Raw genomic sequence first — 16413 nt, forward strand, 5'->3', positions numbered from 1 at the left:
GGAATTACTGGGCCTAATGTGGAAATCACAGACATTGCATAATTTGGTGCTTGATCGACTTCTGTGAATGATAGAGTTTAAATGCCAGGAAAGCAACCAAATGGCATTAAATTGCAAGATAATCAAAGCTTAGCCTCGGGACAAGCTGTGGGAGCTCAAAGCGATCCCCTAACCCCTAGCTGGTAGGTGGGGGCGCTAGACCGCTCTAAAGAACCTTCTCCAGTTTTAGGAATTTCGGTTTCGTATTTTTTTTTCTTTTGCCATATCGAAGCCCTCGGCATCATTGACGCCACTGGCCCATGGCGCCATATACCCTTAGTACGCCAGAGAGAGAGAGAGAGAGAGAGAGAGAGAGAGAGATTTTATAGTAAATTATGTTTCTCAGAAAATATTTACATCACCAAACTAATGTCCTGAATCCAGCCCTCCCATAGTTTTGAAAACAGTCTAGCAGACTATACTTTGTATAGATAAATGGAAGTACCTCCTTTACCCCGCTAGGTGGCAGTTAGTATAACTTTAGCAATGTCTGAGGTGGAATATTGCCGTGAGGGTTTGTAACGGTTTTGTATTGGTGTAATTGGATAATTATTTTCGGAGAAACATAATTTACTATAAAATGTCCTTTGTCCATCAAATACATTATCCAATCGCATTGACAATTGGAGAATATGTAAGAGGAGGAGGAAGTACTAAGCATCCAACGTCTGCCTAAAAGAACCTTGCAGGTTCAATAGAGCTCTCTTGTTTTAAGAATAAAACATAAATAACGATACCGTAAATACATGTAAAAGGAACTATCCTGCGGACTAAGCACTCGCTAAATAACCCCAAAAGATTTTTCTACAGCGAAAGTATTCAGGCCCTACTGAAGATGTGGTTATGTCCGGAGTGGCGTGGTCTGGTGATTGCTTTGGCAGCAACCACAGGACCAACTAGATTCAACTCCGAGTTTTCCGATGCCCTGTTAAGCAAATAGAAAGGGGAAAAAGTGGACTGGGCATGCCAATGCACTAAATTCCATTACATCTTGAACTGAGAAGTTGCATTGAAAGGAAAAGGTCGTATGAATAGCTTGTCGTTCATGACCAGAAATCAGCATCTGAAGTATACATATCTGCGAGAGATCAGCGTATGCTGACGGGATGCCCTGTTTCCCTGGTTTTAGTGGGAGGAAAGACCGGATGGACTTCCTGCGCTTCGGATAAATTCGGAGAGCACATACCTGGTCCTGTGGTCTTACCTTTCTCGAAGTATCGATCAACGACAGGAGCCGTAAAGTTATTTTTTGGTTGCTAATAGACGTGCTAGTTAACGGAAGCCTTTTCCTAACGATGAAACCTGGTAGTGTCATTGAACCTTTGAAACGAAAATGTAGGCAGTTTGGATCCGCGGAAAGAGCACGGACCTAGCGTACTTTTGATGACAAACTGTATAAATATGGCTGGACAGGCATTCGTATGTCATCTGCTGTTTCTATGTTTGATGAAGTTTTCTTTATATTAGATGCTTTCGTCATTATTACTATGGTCTCTGTATTGTATGGAGTAGTTTCGATTTTTGATGTCGATATTTTGTCAATATATACTGCAGTTTTATTGTGATATGCGATTTTCGTACAAGATATATATTTAGCAGTTAAATATTTAAATGAATATGTGGTGGCTGGATCTTATTTTGGTACTTAAATCATTAAAGTTAGTACTTAAAGCGCGCACCTTTACAGTCGAAAGTTGAAGAAATTTTTCTAGTCAGAGTTTTGAAAAATTAAACTTTTAAATGCTTTGGTCAAGAATAAGAGGTTTGAGTCGAGTGGCCCGTAATGAACTTTATGATGGAAAGTGATGTGTACATGACGTTACTTGGTAGCCATGTTACATGTATATGCAGCTGTGGCTACAATAGTATATTTCTGTTGTGTTTTTCTTACCATTGGTGAAAATGCTCGAGCGTGTTGAAAAACCTTCATTCACTAAGACGTTGAATTGATTTCGTTCTTCCTCAATTAGTCAAATCTAACTTTTAAGATGAAAGAATATGTTTTCTCGTACGGAAGGGGTCCTTGCGACGTTCATGGAATCTAGGGATTTTACTCCTATTGAACAGATGAAAGGTCGGTACTCAGAACCTGTCTCTAGACAGCTGAACACGTCAGTACAGAGGAGTCGGAAACAAGCGCAAAAGAGCTGAATATCAAGCCAGCGTTGAGAGTCAATGGATATAAAGAAATTACTTCAAAGATAAAATGTGGAAGTTCAAAACTGCAGCAAAATGCATACTAATGCAGATGTTTTAAAATACATGCCCCAAAGTGAAGATTGTAATATTAGAAAGGCAAACAAACCTCACCCACAAAAAACCAATAGAGCAAAGGGGAACAAATTAATCTATGTACCCATACTTATACCAGACGATTGACAAAATACGTTTAAAAGGAACCATAATAGAATCGAGTCCAAATGTATCAGATCCGTAACATCATCTGACCAGAGTATGCCATGAACTCAAGTGAAAACAACAATAATGCTTTGGGCGTCAGAGTGAAAGGGGATCTAAGCACCATGGAGTACTACTAGTACGTCACTTTTAGCAGAACCAAATTATTAAAATATAGAACATTTATTCTAGTTGGGTGACACTTTGGGGGAGGGGGTACATTTTAGACAGTTAGAATTAAAAGATTCATGTTCGTTTGCGTATGTTACGTAATCTATTTCTAATCTGTGTTGTATTATTTTAGTACAGGCAGTATGTTCGATGCAAGGGAACCCTAGCAGACCAATGACCAGTATACGTGGAGTGGTGCTATTTACACAGAGAATAGTAAGTTTTTGTTGTTGTTATCATCATGGACAAATTGATTTGATACATGTCATATCCCTCTTTTGTGCCGGATTTTTCAGTAATTCTGATACACTTCCCTCATTCCTGCTGTGTAGAAAATGTATGCCTCATTTTGTTCAAATTGTAGAAAAAAATGATTTATTGAAAATCTAATTTTATACATTAATAAAGTTGTTATATCTAAGAAACGAAAGATTTGGTTGATCATTTGTACACTTCAGAAACATCAAATCTATATCTGGTGTAACAACGTTATAAACAATACCAGTTCGCTTCCCTCAATGGATCAGCTCAGTTTAAGGCATTCAAACAATGCCTGTGGCAAGCTACAGGTTTCTCTGCTGCAGCTATCTTCAACCTACATAACTTTCATTTATTCCTTTTTAGTTAAGTTGCTTCTCTCCGTAAAATATATGAAAGAGCTAAAGAAATATAATAGACTTTCTTGACGTCGCCAATGCTACTACTACTACTACTGCTACTGATACTTCTATCAAATTGCTGCTTTGGACAAATAAAATCGCACGTCAACTTCCGCTTTCATTCTCCGGTGAAGAAATTTTAAATTGGAGTTATTACAATTTTAAAAAATACTATTCTACTTCTTAATGCAGCCATCCATTCGTTTGGTCTTTTCTTGTCTCGCTACATTTGAATTATATTAGTGTTAGATACAAAATCCTATTCCATTCTTCCATCATTAATTGAGTCTGTAAATGATACTCTCAGCGAAAAACAAAATCAATCTACCATTCATTCTATCATTACCCAACTATCTCACGTCTGAACAAAGTCATCTTTGAAAAGGAAAATTAAATCTGACGCTTTGAGGAGCACACGTCGCAATTACAAAGCGAAATGCAACAATTTCGGACATTACTCTCAAAACAGAACTCTACGATAAGCATGTCGGATGAAACACATTTACAATGCACCTCTCATGGATCCAAGATAAATAGAAGATGTCAATTTAAACACTGTAAACACAACATTCGGTTTGGGCTTGACTCTAAATTACATCTGTAGATCCAATGGACTTGGCAATATACCCTACATTGAACAGGACCATTGCGATAGGCACAGGGTTAGTGTTAAATTCCCATCTTATCAGACTAGCACCAAAGTGATGGAAGAAGTAAAAGCTAAAGAGAAACCAAATGTTTGTAGATGAAGACCTAATCTGACTAAACCATGAACTAATAAAGGAGCTCAGAGTCAAACGGAGCAGCAAGAACATTTCTCGGTTCAGGACAATGGATGGTCGTGTGATTGCGAAGAAGCAATGTGACATCAAAAAACTATAAATCAGGCCTAAATTTGACATCAATAAACTCTGCGTTGCCACCCCTCCCTGACTATTAGCATACATAAATTAAATCATCAATGGCAAAGGTCATTTTTATAACATCATCAGGGTTGCTATATCTTCTATTCAATGGCTGTTTATGGTTTAATCTATATACATTACAAAACATTATTACATATTCAGATTATTGTAAAATAATGTTTAACTTTGGAAAATAATACTGTTTGCTGCATTTCCTCACACTGTGTATGCATACATTCGTCTGTTTACTTCAAGTATATGTAAGACTCTAAATATATCAGAACCTCATTCATCATAATATGGTACATGTGTGCATTCATATGTGTGCATGTGTGTGTTCATGTATGTTTATATGCATATATGTGTGTATCTGTTTATATCGTGTATATGTGTCTTTTTATACATATTTAATTCGCATTGTTTGTAAGTTTTTTCATATATGGTATCAATAATTACATTTTGGACTTTGTCTTTTCGAAATTCAAGTTCATTTTCATTCTGACCTGAATCACTGATTTTGGTTTGGAAAACAACATGTATCACAATCTGTGTCCAGAACTTTGGAACTTCCTCATGAAATATCGTATCTACCCGTTTTTTTTTTAACCACATTCCTTATTATAATTTAGTAACATAATTCTAATAATATCTAAGACTTTATCTTGTAAATATTTGAAACCTTCCACAATGAAAGTTTCCATTAGGTAATTTGATTTTTAGAAAATGCTAATTGTGACCTGAGTTCAAGCAGAACTATATAATTTTGTTTATCAAGAAATTGTTAATTTGTACTGTAAAATCTGAGCAGAATCAATATTATTATTAATGTTTTCCAGTATTTCATCTGGGCTATAATTTATTTATTCAAATAATTCAAGTTAGTCTTGTCTGGAAATATAAAGTGTTCAAAAATATTCTTGGAAATAAAGACTTGGATTTATAGTGAAATTCAAATAAAGATATATTCTTGGAATGTAATATTATGATTAAACAAAAAGACTATTGACAAATAACTATGACACAATCCATCACAGGCACAATAACACTTATAGCGATAGATTTAGTTTGGAATGCCACTAAACGTTTAAGAAACTATAGGATTATTTGGGATTAAACACCCAATATTGCAAGTTCTTTTTTATTTTTCACGTTTGCATTCAGAAGAAATAAAGCATTTGTTGAATTCAACACAACGTGTTGGATTTCGCGAAATATGTGTGTGCATATGGTATATTTGTGTGTGTATAAGAATGTATATTTATGCCTCTCTCTCTCTCTCTCTCTCTCTCTCTCTCTCTCTCTATATATATATATATATATATATATATATATATATATATATATATATATATATATATATATATATATATATATATATATATATATGCTGCAACTAATTACCAACGGAGGCTATGTGAGAAATATTATTATTATTATTATTATTATTATTATTATTTCTCCCTATTTAAAATTACTTTTCTACATGAAGCGAATTACCAACTTACTCATGCCGATTAATTTAGTTCCTTTTGCGCTTTACGCATATATTTATATTTCATTTCTTTTTCCCTCCATTTGATTATTCGACTTGTCTTCTATCTCTTGTTTGGTCGGCCAGTCCTAATCTGTTTACAATGTTGTGTTCTTGGACAAGGCATTTCACTCTATGTTCCCTGCACCAAAGAACCTACTTACTTTGCTGAGCCGTAAAGCACCAAACAAAACAAATCAGACACTAATTAAATATATCTACTGAAGCCTTCTATTTGTGATAATATTAGAGTTTGAGGGTTTTACGAACATTTCGGAAAGATTGAACCAATTTGTGGCGGTTCGGAAATTTTAGACAATGAAGTATGCATCGTAAAAGAAGACAATATACTGAGTTTATTGGCTATGCGATGATTTAGTTGCATCTATTTCTTGGAACCAACTATTTACCCTATACATGCCGCGAAATCCAACAGCTGATTTGTAAGATACCATTTCGTCCAGTATTGATGCTGCGAGCAAATCATCTCCGTGATAATTATGATGGGCAATCTAAATGTCGTCCTTGTAAGACAAATGAACGATAAATTGCACGATATTTTAGAGCAATGCCATTTGAATAATGCAATAAATGAACCAACGCACTTATACACGCACCATGCTTGATGAAATTGTCATAACAGCAGGCTACCATACTGCTGAATCTGATACATGGCAGCGACATCAACACCGTATTTGTCATCATAAAACAAGACTACCCCAAATATAACTCACTCAAAGGAAATGTCAAGCTCATCCAAAAGGCATTAATAAACGATTCAAACGTTAATTGCTGATTACACATGGGATGAACCTTTTATTTGATGTAAAGTGTTAAAGAGATTAGCGAATTATAATAAAATGTTATAAATCTGTTTTCTCTACAGGGCACTAGTTATAATTAAATCCGGGGATAAAATATGGTTTATCTCACATTAAAGACGATACATCATATTAAACGACACACTGAAAAAAGAATTAAAGTGTAAATTATTATCAAAAGCAATGAAACAGAGAGAACCACTTGAAAAAGTAATCAAGAACATTATTGTCGAACCCTGGACATTAATCTGTCCGGAAACAATAGAGTCAATCAAACATACTACTTGAATATAATATATTTTATTGTTGGATGGTTACAATTTTCACCGCTCCTTTTTAATGATTCAGAACTAGTCTATTACTAATTTTTAAAAGCAAACGTACTTAATATTTATTTTTACAAGACCGTCTCTTCTAATGATCACAAAAGAGAGTTGCCTTTCTTGGAGACGAAAACCCTACAGACATTGAACCAAATCAACCAAACTGAAAGAAATATGAGCATAATTACCACACTACAAAACAACAAATTTATAATACCGATGGCATCGGCAGCGTTTGCATAAAAAATCGATACAAAACAACAGAGTTTCCGATACCGATCGCATCGACAGCGTTTGCATAAAACCAGTATAACTTCAATGAGACCAGTTCTGAAATATGTATCTAAAATATACCATTCCGGTATTAACACGGTTTCATAAAAACACGAACTACTACATATGGAAGCTCACATTTCTGTTTCTTGACAGCAAACATTGGATGGCAGAAAAGCGCTTTGTTTTGAAACTGGATGGCATATTCGTGAAGAAAGCGCAACAAAAAATATCCTCATCTTTATAAAATTGTCAAGAACCATTATCTGGATCATGGAATTGATGTACTCTTATCATGTTCATGAAGCATAGTGCCTTGTAATTTAAGATTCATTATCAGTCTAACCATTTTCAAACATTGTGTAGACCAAAATGTATCGACTCGTGGAAATACCTACCGCTATCCACACAAAAATGTTAACAGATAATACTGGGCGGAACGAGCAAGTTTGATATGGTATATAAACGGCCAAAATAATCGGAACAAAATACTTACGTGGTTTTGTATTTATAACATGTATTTCCTTTTTATTCATACATTCTTTTAACGATTTTTAATGTTTACTTGAAAAAATGAAATAGGCATTTGGCTTTTTATGGGTCATTTTGTCCAAACCTTATGCACGTAATCGGGGCTTGCCACGTGCAGTGGCGTCATTTGTCTATCTGCATTGCATTTTTGGATTTACTATTCTCTTTGAATTTTGCTTAATGTTGTATGGTACGTATTATTGGACCTAATCTGCAGTCACAGGTAAGTATATTTTTCCTTGCTTTTCAAATGGACAATATGTTTTGAACCAGTGTTTAGCCCTTTCTCTTATATTATGTTTACTGAACAGACACTACTTCCAAGGAAATTTCGGGGCAAATTTGTAATTACCTGCATTCGATGTTATACGTAAAGCTCATTACAGTTCATTTAAAATCAAATTTTTATGTTTTCATTTAAAGTAATGATGCACTTAACTTAAAATGATAATTTTGTAACTTCTTTTAAGAAATCGAAGATTCTGTCTGTTTCTAACAGGCATGACTACATTTGTAATATTCATTTGGATATATTATAACAAAAATTCTAAACAATATTGCAATGTTATTCTGTTTGTTTTTTACTGTTGTTTTCTTTAGTTTCGCTTATACTTGAACAGTTGCATGAATTTAAATGAAGAAATTTTGTTCCCGTCACGTGCGCCATTTGTGAAAATGCATCAACAATTGTAAGAAAATGGCGCACGTAATTAATATTAATATTGATTCTGATACACTTTATTTCAGCGTACTTTACACTGCAGAAAATAACGTTATGATACTACAAGAAATGCAGAAATTTATTATAAACACAAGCATATAACTACGTTCCGTTTCATTATGGCTGCATTACATATTTTACGTACCGGAACACAACAACACCATCGCTACGCTCCTATCCTTCATCATCACACTCATTTCATTATACCTATTTATGTCATCTATCTTGACTTTTCCCAGAACTCTTGCCTGCATGCTGGTCGTTTGATTATATATGTTTACAATAAAGAGGAACTTGCTGAAACTTTTTCCAGTTCGTTTACCCTGTATACATACTTGTGAGCTATCAGGGAATAAAATGTTTACACAAAGGCCAGTCATTTTGTACCAAAATTAAGAATTTATGACAATCATTAAAAGCTAATTAAAATGTTATTAATGTCGTGCATTATGACATAGCCACAAGGTGTAGATATCATAAATAACAAAACGTGAAGGGAAATATAACTCTGCAGTTACGTGCCTATTCTCTATTTATAATGTTGTTTTTTAAATGCCATCGAAAGGTATAATCAATCAGACGTAATAAATCGGCCATGTATACATTCACCTTTCACGTTTAGAGGTAAACTCGTCCAACTATATATATATATATATATATATATATATATATATATATATATATATATATATATATATATATATATATATATATATATATATATATATATATATATATATATATATATATATATATATATAAGTAGTTAAGTGGGGCACATTAGGGACAATGGGACTTAGCATTAAAAAGACCCCTGGGTCAGATTAGGGACAATGGAAATTTAACATGGAGAGAAATCGTGGGTCACTTTAGGGACAATGGGAATTTAACATAGAGTTTGGGTCTGTCTAGGGACAAGGGAAATTAACATGGGGAATAGAGTTTGGGCTTTTGGGATTTTTTTTTTTTTTTAAATTTTTTTAAATTTAAATTTAAATTTAAAATTAAATTTTAAAAAAGGGGTAGGCAATGGAAAGGCTATCTCTTTTCGAGAAATATGGCTGGCCCTGAAAAGGGCCTTTGGGTTTATGTTAATGTATTCATTAACATAAATGGCACCGCATTGGTCTTCTTCTTGTCCTTAGGCTACGTCTCACTGTTGGTCCGTAAATCAGCACTCTTTTCAGGCATCCTTGTCTTTCTACGTAGATCCTACGTATCCACAGGCTGGTGTTTGTCCTGTGGACAACGGTCCACTTGGATCGGACATACATGGGTATGTCCGTCCGGAACATCATGGAAGACACAAGCGTAGAAGATTGCACATCGGTCCACATCTTGAAGCAACGAGAACAAGTGAATCAATGCACTGAACTGCGCTTATTTATAGGTAGAGGCAGGATTGAAACGGATTGAGTTCATTCACCAATCCAAACACGCGTTACAAAATTCAGTCAGCCCGCATCCAATCCGAAGAGAGTAGTCTGTGACGTCAGTTGGTCTATATAGATTCGCTAGCGCTTGTGTGCAGTCAATCTATGCGACAGTGATTCAACATGACGGAAACTCAGAAAACGATCCATTGGGGTGCACCAGCAGGGGAGACTGCCCAAGGGAAACCGGACTTACTTTCAGAAGAGGTACATTGGGATTTTGTGGATTTTCTTACCTCGCAAGAATTTGTTCCGGAACCTTCGTTACCTTCTTCATTACCGCAAGTGGAGAATTTTAGACAGAGACAGAAAGAAGAATTGGAGAAATTTATGCAACGACAAAAGGAAGCGGAACAAGCTTTTCTCCTACAGCAACAGCAACAGCAACAAGAAGAGGTAAGAAAAAAACAACAGCAACAACAGCAAGAAGAAGTAGCAGCAAAGAAACAAGAGGGTGAAAATCAAACGGCTACGGTACTGTTGGACATTTTAGCGGAGTTAAGAAGTCTGAAACAAATGTATCAGACTTCTTTATCACGACCGAAGAGAATACGACCTTCCCGAGCTAAACACGCCAACCCTGTGACTAAGCCTGTCGTACCACCCTTGGTGATTTCAACCCAATCATCAGAAGTAGGCCTTGGCCGTGGCAAAGGTTTAAGGCAGTTAAAGTTGATTGGTTAAACTCACCCCTACACCAAAATAAAAAGGTCCTTTTCAGGGCCACCCACATTTCTCGAAAAGAAATACAATTTCAATTTGCCAATAACTCAAAAATAAACCCCACCCATTTTACCCTTATAGTACGTGTCTGTGTATGAGTGCGTGAGTGTAGCTTCTTATTTTAAAATCAAAACTCAAAGACACTTACCTTATATCATTCATGTATTCTTTTATCCATTTTTTACAATCCAATTCACAATTCACCACAGAACACTTTAATTAAAAGTTCATTGACTTCTTCTTTCTCCTTGTTTAGTCTCTCTGTTTTTTGAATTTCTTCACCGTTGTTTCCTCATTTTCTTCCCTTCTTCTTTTCTTCTCCTGTTTCTTTGCTTCTTTTAAATAGAATTGTCTTCTTTCTTCCTCTTCTTCCTCTGAAGAATCCCTCTCTTCTTTCGAAGAATCCCTCTCTTCTTCCGAAGAATCCCTCTCTTCTTCTGAAGAATCCTTCTTTTCTTCTGACTCCTCTTGTTTCTTTTTTGGGCAATCTGGAGACCAATGTCCTTTTTCTTTACAATAATAACAGGTATCTTGACTTTTGTCTTTTTAGCCCCTGTTTTTTTTCTTTTTTGACGGTCTGGACACTCTGAAGACCAATGCCCTTTCTTCTGACAGATATAGCAAGTATCCTGACTCTTATCTCGAAAGGAAGGAGAGTAGTCCGTCGGCTGGTCTGAAGAGAATTTTCTAATGACCCCTCGCAAAGCTCTGACGAAACGTTCCATCTGGGTAGTCTCTTCCATCGTTCTCCTCGGTTTGAGAGTGAAATGAATAGTGAAAGGACAAGACACAAACTTTTTATATACGCTGGTTTGCCATGACTATAAATTAGTCTATGGTGTTTGAACTTGAGTCATTTGACGTTTTGCACTCAAGATGAAACGATCCCATTCATTCGAGAAGAAAGAAAGAAAGTAAGAGGCAGAAACGTGATCTATCGCCTCGTACCAGGGCCGAAATCTTGGCACAAATTCATGCCAGTGATTTTGAAGAGGACATGAGTGAACCAGAATCCTAACCCTCTAAACCAAGTTCACCACCCTTAGTCAACCCTGAAAAGTACTATTCCATTCGAGAGACGGAAAAGCGCTCCTCTAGAAAATTTAGAACCACGGCTTACACCTACACGGTGAAGTTTAAAGATTTCAAGGTCGACGTACCCTTGGAGAAAGCAGAAGTGTTTATCACCGAGATGTGGGATTCTTTGCTCACCGCACTCAAGCGACAATGTCAACCCAAAGAAGACGATCACTTGACACTATCCATAGATCACGACGGTTTGAAATCCCCTGTTTGGATCGAGTTTAGCAGACCCGCAGAACTAACCCCTTCCAAAGTCATGGACAAGATTCAACACGTACAACAATCTAATGACCAGTTTGACATCACCGATGGTAAAGCCACACTGAAAATGGCTCACGTCTCTCTTCCTCAAGGGACAGGACGCAAAAAGGTCCTACTGGTGAACGACCTTCGCAACACCAAAAAGAGTCTCGTCCGAATTAACAACCCTCAAGACCAGATGTGCTTAGCCCGTGCCATCGTGGTGGGACGAACCTATGCCAACAAGAACGGCACGGTAGAATGGAAAAGAACCTGGGAGAACATTCGAAAATCGAACCGAACCAAACAACGAAACGAAGCAGAACTCCTGCTGCAACAAGCTGGCCTGTCCAAAGACACACCCTGTGGCATTCCTGAGATGCAAAAATTGCAAGATGCCCTAGCTCCACGCTACACCTTGAAAGTGCACCCTCAAGAAATGCGCGGGTCACTGTTGTTTCGAGGCCAGGATTTTAAGGACGGAAAATACATTCACCTTTGTTATCACGATGACCATTTCGATACCATTACCAGTATCACCGGATTCCTGGGATACAGTTATTATTGTGAGAAATGTGATTATGGTTATAACAATCGAGAGCAACACAAGAATTGTGGATTGAAATGCCCAGGACGTTTGGCCTCTCCACCCTGTCTGAGCGAAGAACCAGTGCCTTGTTCGACTTGTCTGCGCACGTTTGTCAGCCCTGCCTGTTACCAGCAACATTTGAAAACACAAGGTTCACAGAAGAAATGTGCTTGTCAACTCCTGAGATTGTGCCCTACGTGTGGACAAGGCATACTTACCAACAATGCCAAGGCACACGTATGTCGAGGAAAGAAAAAATGTCACATTTGTCACCACATCGTGGACTTGGAACACGAATGTTACGTGCAAAAATACCAACCCCCACCAGAGAAAGAGGACGGTCACAAGAAGAAAGGCAATTTCATCTTTTTCGATTTCGAATGCATGCAAGAGACTGGCATTCACATCCCTAATTTCTGCGTGGCTCATCGAGCGTGCGAGAAGTGCATTCAAGAACATATCTTCAGTCATTGCCCTCACTGCAGCAAGATTCCTGGAGGGCGTGAAAAAATCTTTCGGGGACCGAACACGTTAGCCGATTTTGCCCAATGGGTCTTAAACCCCATCGACAAGACGTGGAGCCAAGAGGACATCGAACGTTACGGAGATTGTCATCGTCATGCCACGGTGATGGCTCACAATTTCTCCGGATACGATGGACAGTTTCTTTTGAGGTACTATACGGAACATGGCACCGAACGTCCTAAAGTGATTTTGAACGGAGCCAAAATCATTTTCATGCAAGTGGGACAAGTGCAGTTTAAAGATTCAATGAGTTACTTGACCATGCCTTTGAGTCGAATGCCTAAAACGTTTGGAATGACAGAAATGGCTAAAGGGTACTTTCCACACTTTTTCAATACGGAAGCCAATCAACACGCCGTTCTACCCCATTTGCCTGAGGCTCACTATTACGACCCCGACAACATGCGTACCGAACAACGAGAAGCTTTCTACGCTTGGTACCAGGCTCATGCCTCTGACCCCTTCGACTTTCAGGAAGAAATGTTAAAGTATTGTCGTTCCGACGTGGACATTTTACGACGTTGCTGTGGAAAATTTCGAGAACTGTTCATGGAACACGGAGGGGTCGATCCTTTGAAAGAAGCTTGCACCATTGCCAAAGCGTGTTCCTTAGTGTATCGACAACGATTCATGCCTGAAAACACCGTGGCTGTCATCAGTCCTCAAACGACCCACTATGTCAAGCGTCAATACTCGGTCAAAGCCCTACGTTGGTTACATTACTTGTGCGACAAGGAAGACAAATGGATTCAGCATGCCCGCAACGGAGGAGGCGAAAAGACCATCGGAACGTATTCGGTAGATGGCTGGGACTTAGAAAACCCCAAGATCGTGTACGAGTTTAACGGTTGCTTATTTCACGGATGTCCCGTCTGTTACCCTGACCGTGACACTAAAAATCAGTTTTTGCAACGAACCATGGAAGACTTGTACCAGGACACTTGTCAGCGACGCCTAAAGTTAGAACAGCAAGGATACCAAGTGGTGGAAATGTGGGAACACGAGTACGATCACCGTTTGAAAACCGATCCCGAGTTTAAACGCCTCGTGGAAAGTTACCAGTTCATGGACCCGCTGAACCCGAGGGATAGTTTGTACGGAGGAAGGACCAATGCCACCTGTTTGCTGTACCAAGCCGACGAAGAGAAAGGAGAAGAAATCAAATACTTGGACGTGTGTTCGCTGTATCCCTACGTGTGCAAATATTGTCGCTTTCCTGTAGGGCACCCGCAATTGTTCACGGAACACATCGACCTGAAAACATTCGACAATACGAAGGCTTGATCAAGTGTAAAGTTTTGCCTCCCACGAACCTATACCATCCCGTCTTACCTCACCATTGTCAAGGCAAACTGATGTTTCCCTTGTGCCGTACTTGTGCCGAAACGTGCAACCAGAACCAACCTTGCCATCACAGCAAGGAAGAACGTGCCTTGACGGGAACCTGGGTCAGCGTGGAATTGTTCAAAGCTCTGGACATGGGATACCAACTGTTAGAAGTGTACGAAATTTGCCACTTTCCCAAGACACAACAGTACCACAAGGGTGACCCTACTCAGAAAGGCATTTTCGCCGACTACGTGGATGCCTTTTTGAAACTGAAACAAGAAGCCAGCGGCTATCCTTCCTGGTGTCACACTCCCGAAGACCAAATACAATTCAAGGAGAAATACTACGCACAAGAAGGCATCTCTTTAGACCACATCGAAAAAAACGAAGGCAGGCGATCGTTTGCCAAAGTGATGTTAAATTGCTTGTGGGGTAAAATGGCACAACGACCGTGTTTACCCAAGACGGAATATTTGACAGAACCTTCCCGCTACTTCCAGATGATTCACGACAAAACCAAATACATGAAACACGTGGACGTCGTTCGAGAGGATTTGATCTTGGTCAATTACGAAGAAGATCTGGACTTTGTACAAGACGACCCTTTTGGAAATGTCATCATTGCGGCTTACGTGACAGCTCATGCTCGCTTAAAATTGTACGAAGCTTTAGAACTGTTAGAAGAACGCGTCCTGTACTTTGACACGGACAGTTGCATTTACATCCATCACCCGATTCAACAGCACCCTGACATCGAAGGAGACCGTTTAGGAGCCTGGACAGACGAGCATCCCGACGACAAGATTCTAAGTTTCGTCAGTGGTGGTCCCAAAAATTACGGCTACGAATACCGGGACAAACAAGGAGAAGTGCACACGACGTGCAAAGTGAAAGGACTGACTCTGAATCATCGTACCAGTCGAGTGGTCAACTTTGGGGTATTGAAAGAAGCCTTGCAATCGGGAGAGGATGGAAACTTTAAAGTGACCACCTATCAACCGAACAAGATTGTACGTTTACCCACTCACCACATCGTCAGTCGACCCTTGGAAAAAGTCTATCAAATTGTATACCAGAAGCGAGTGCGACTTCCCAATCACTTCACCTTACCGTACGGTCACGTCGGTATTGGTCTGTATATGAAAATTAACCCTAGGCAAGATCGATAGTTCATTGTTCATTGAAGTAACTTACCATGTCGTTGACGAAGAAGAAACCAGATTGGTTAGGAGTCAAATGTTGGACATCACCGAGACCAGGGTTTTGAGGCTTGGACACAAGAGGTGGCCCAGTATGCACGAGAGTTATTCAAGGAAAAAAGTTACTTTTCAACCTGTGTTAGTGACGGTGCCAGAAGAACCCGTCACCCAGGACAGGACTGTCGTGGACAGGCCTGAAAGACCCTTTCGGGAGGACACTTGTGTGACCTTACCCCTACTATAGAACTGGTTAGAACTTTACCCAAAACATGTTGTACAGACACTTGTGTTTATTCCACGTTCATGGTTATCATGTGCCTTTTATTCTTGTACTTAAGCCTTTGGCTTTTATGCATTTTTGTCTTTCGTATTCATGTTTGAAACATTCAATAAACGTGTTCTGAAAAAGTATATAAACTCTTGTCTTGTTTGTTTTTCGTGTCACAAGTGACATTTCTCACACCATGGCTACCTCTGCTGTCTCTGCTCCCTCTTCCTCTACTGTCAAAGTCATCGACGAACACTTAGATCGTGCCAGTTGGGAGGCTTTGTATCTTCGCCATCCCTTTAACATGCTCATTGCTGGACCTAGCGGTTCAGGCAAAACCGAATTCGTCAAACGTTTGATCGAACATAAACATCATTTGATCGATCGACCCCCTCAACGAATCGTGTGGTGTTACAAAGAGTGGCAATCGGCGTACAGCCTCTTGCGAGAAAGTCAAGGCGATTCCATCGTGTTTGTGGAAGGCATTCCTAAAGAAGACGACGGCATCGTCTCTGACTCCCGTCTAACCCATTTGGTCATTTTGGACGACATGTTAGGAGAAGACGAAGAAGAAATTAAACTGTGGTTCACGCGCAAAGGGCATCACCGTAATGCCAGGGTCGTTTACATCACCCAAAATTTGTTTCAACAAA

At 38.7% G+C, this 16413-nt stretch overlaps 1 protein-coding gene across 1 annotated transcript in view; it reads left to right on the plus strand.

The window, feature by feature from the left end:
* The first annotated feature begins 2745 nt into the window (after window positions 1-2745).
* The window catches only part of LOC149801073 (uncharacterized), a 32855-nt gene continuing 19187 nt past the window's right edge, over window positions 2746-16413 (plus strand). Inside the window, exon 1 of the mRNA XM_089954247.1 lies at window positions 2746-2823. Coding sequence (XP_089810373.1) covers window positions 2758-2823 — 66 coding nt within the window. The 5' untranslated portion in view covers window positions 2746-2757. The remainder of the gene's footprint in view (window positions 2824-16413) is intronic.

Source organism: Sinohyriopsis cumingii, chromosome 4 (genome assembly GCF_028554795.1).
Source record: "Sinohyriopsis cumingii isolate HCF-2022 chromosome 4, ASM2855479v2, whole genome shotgun sequence".
Lineage (NCBI taxonomy): Eukaryota > Metazoa > Mollusca > Bivalvia > Unionida > Unionidae > Sinohyriopsis > Sinohyriopsis cumingii.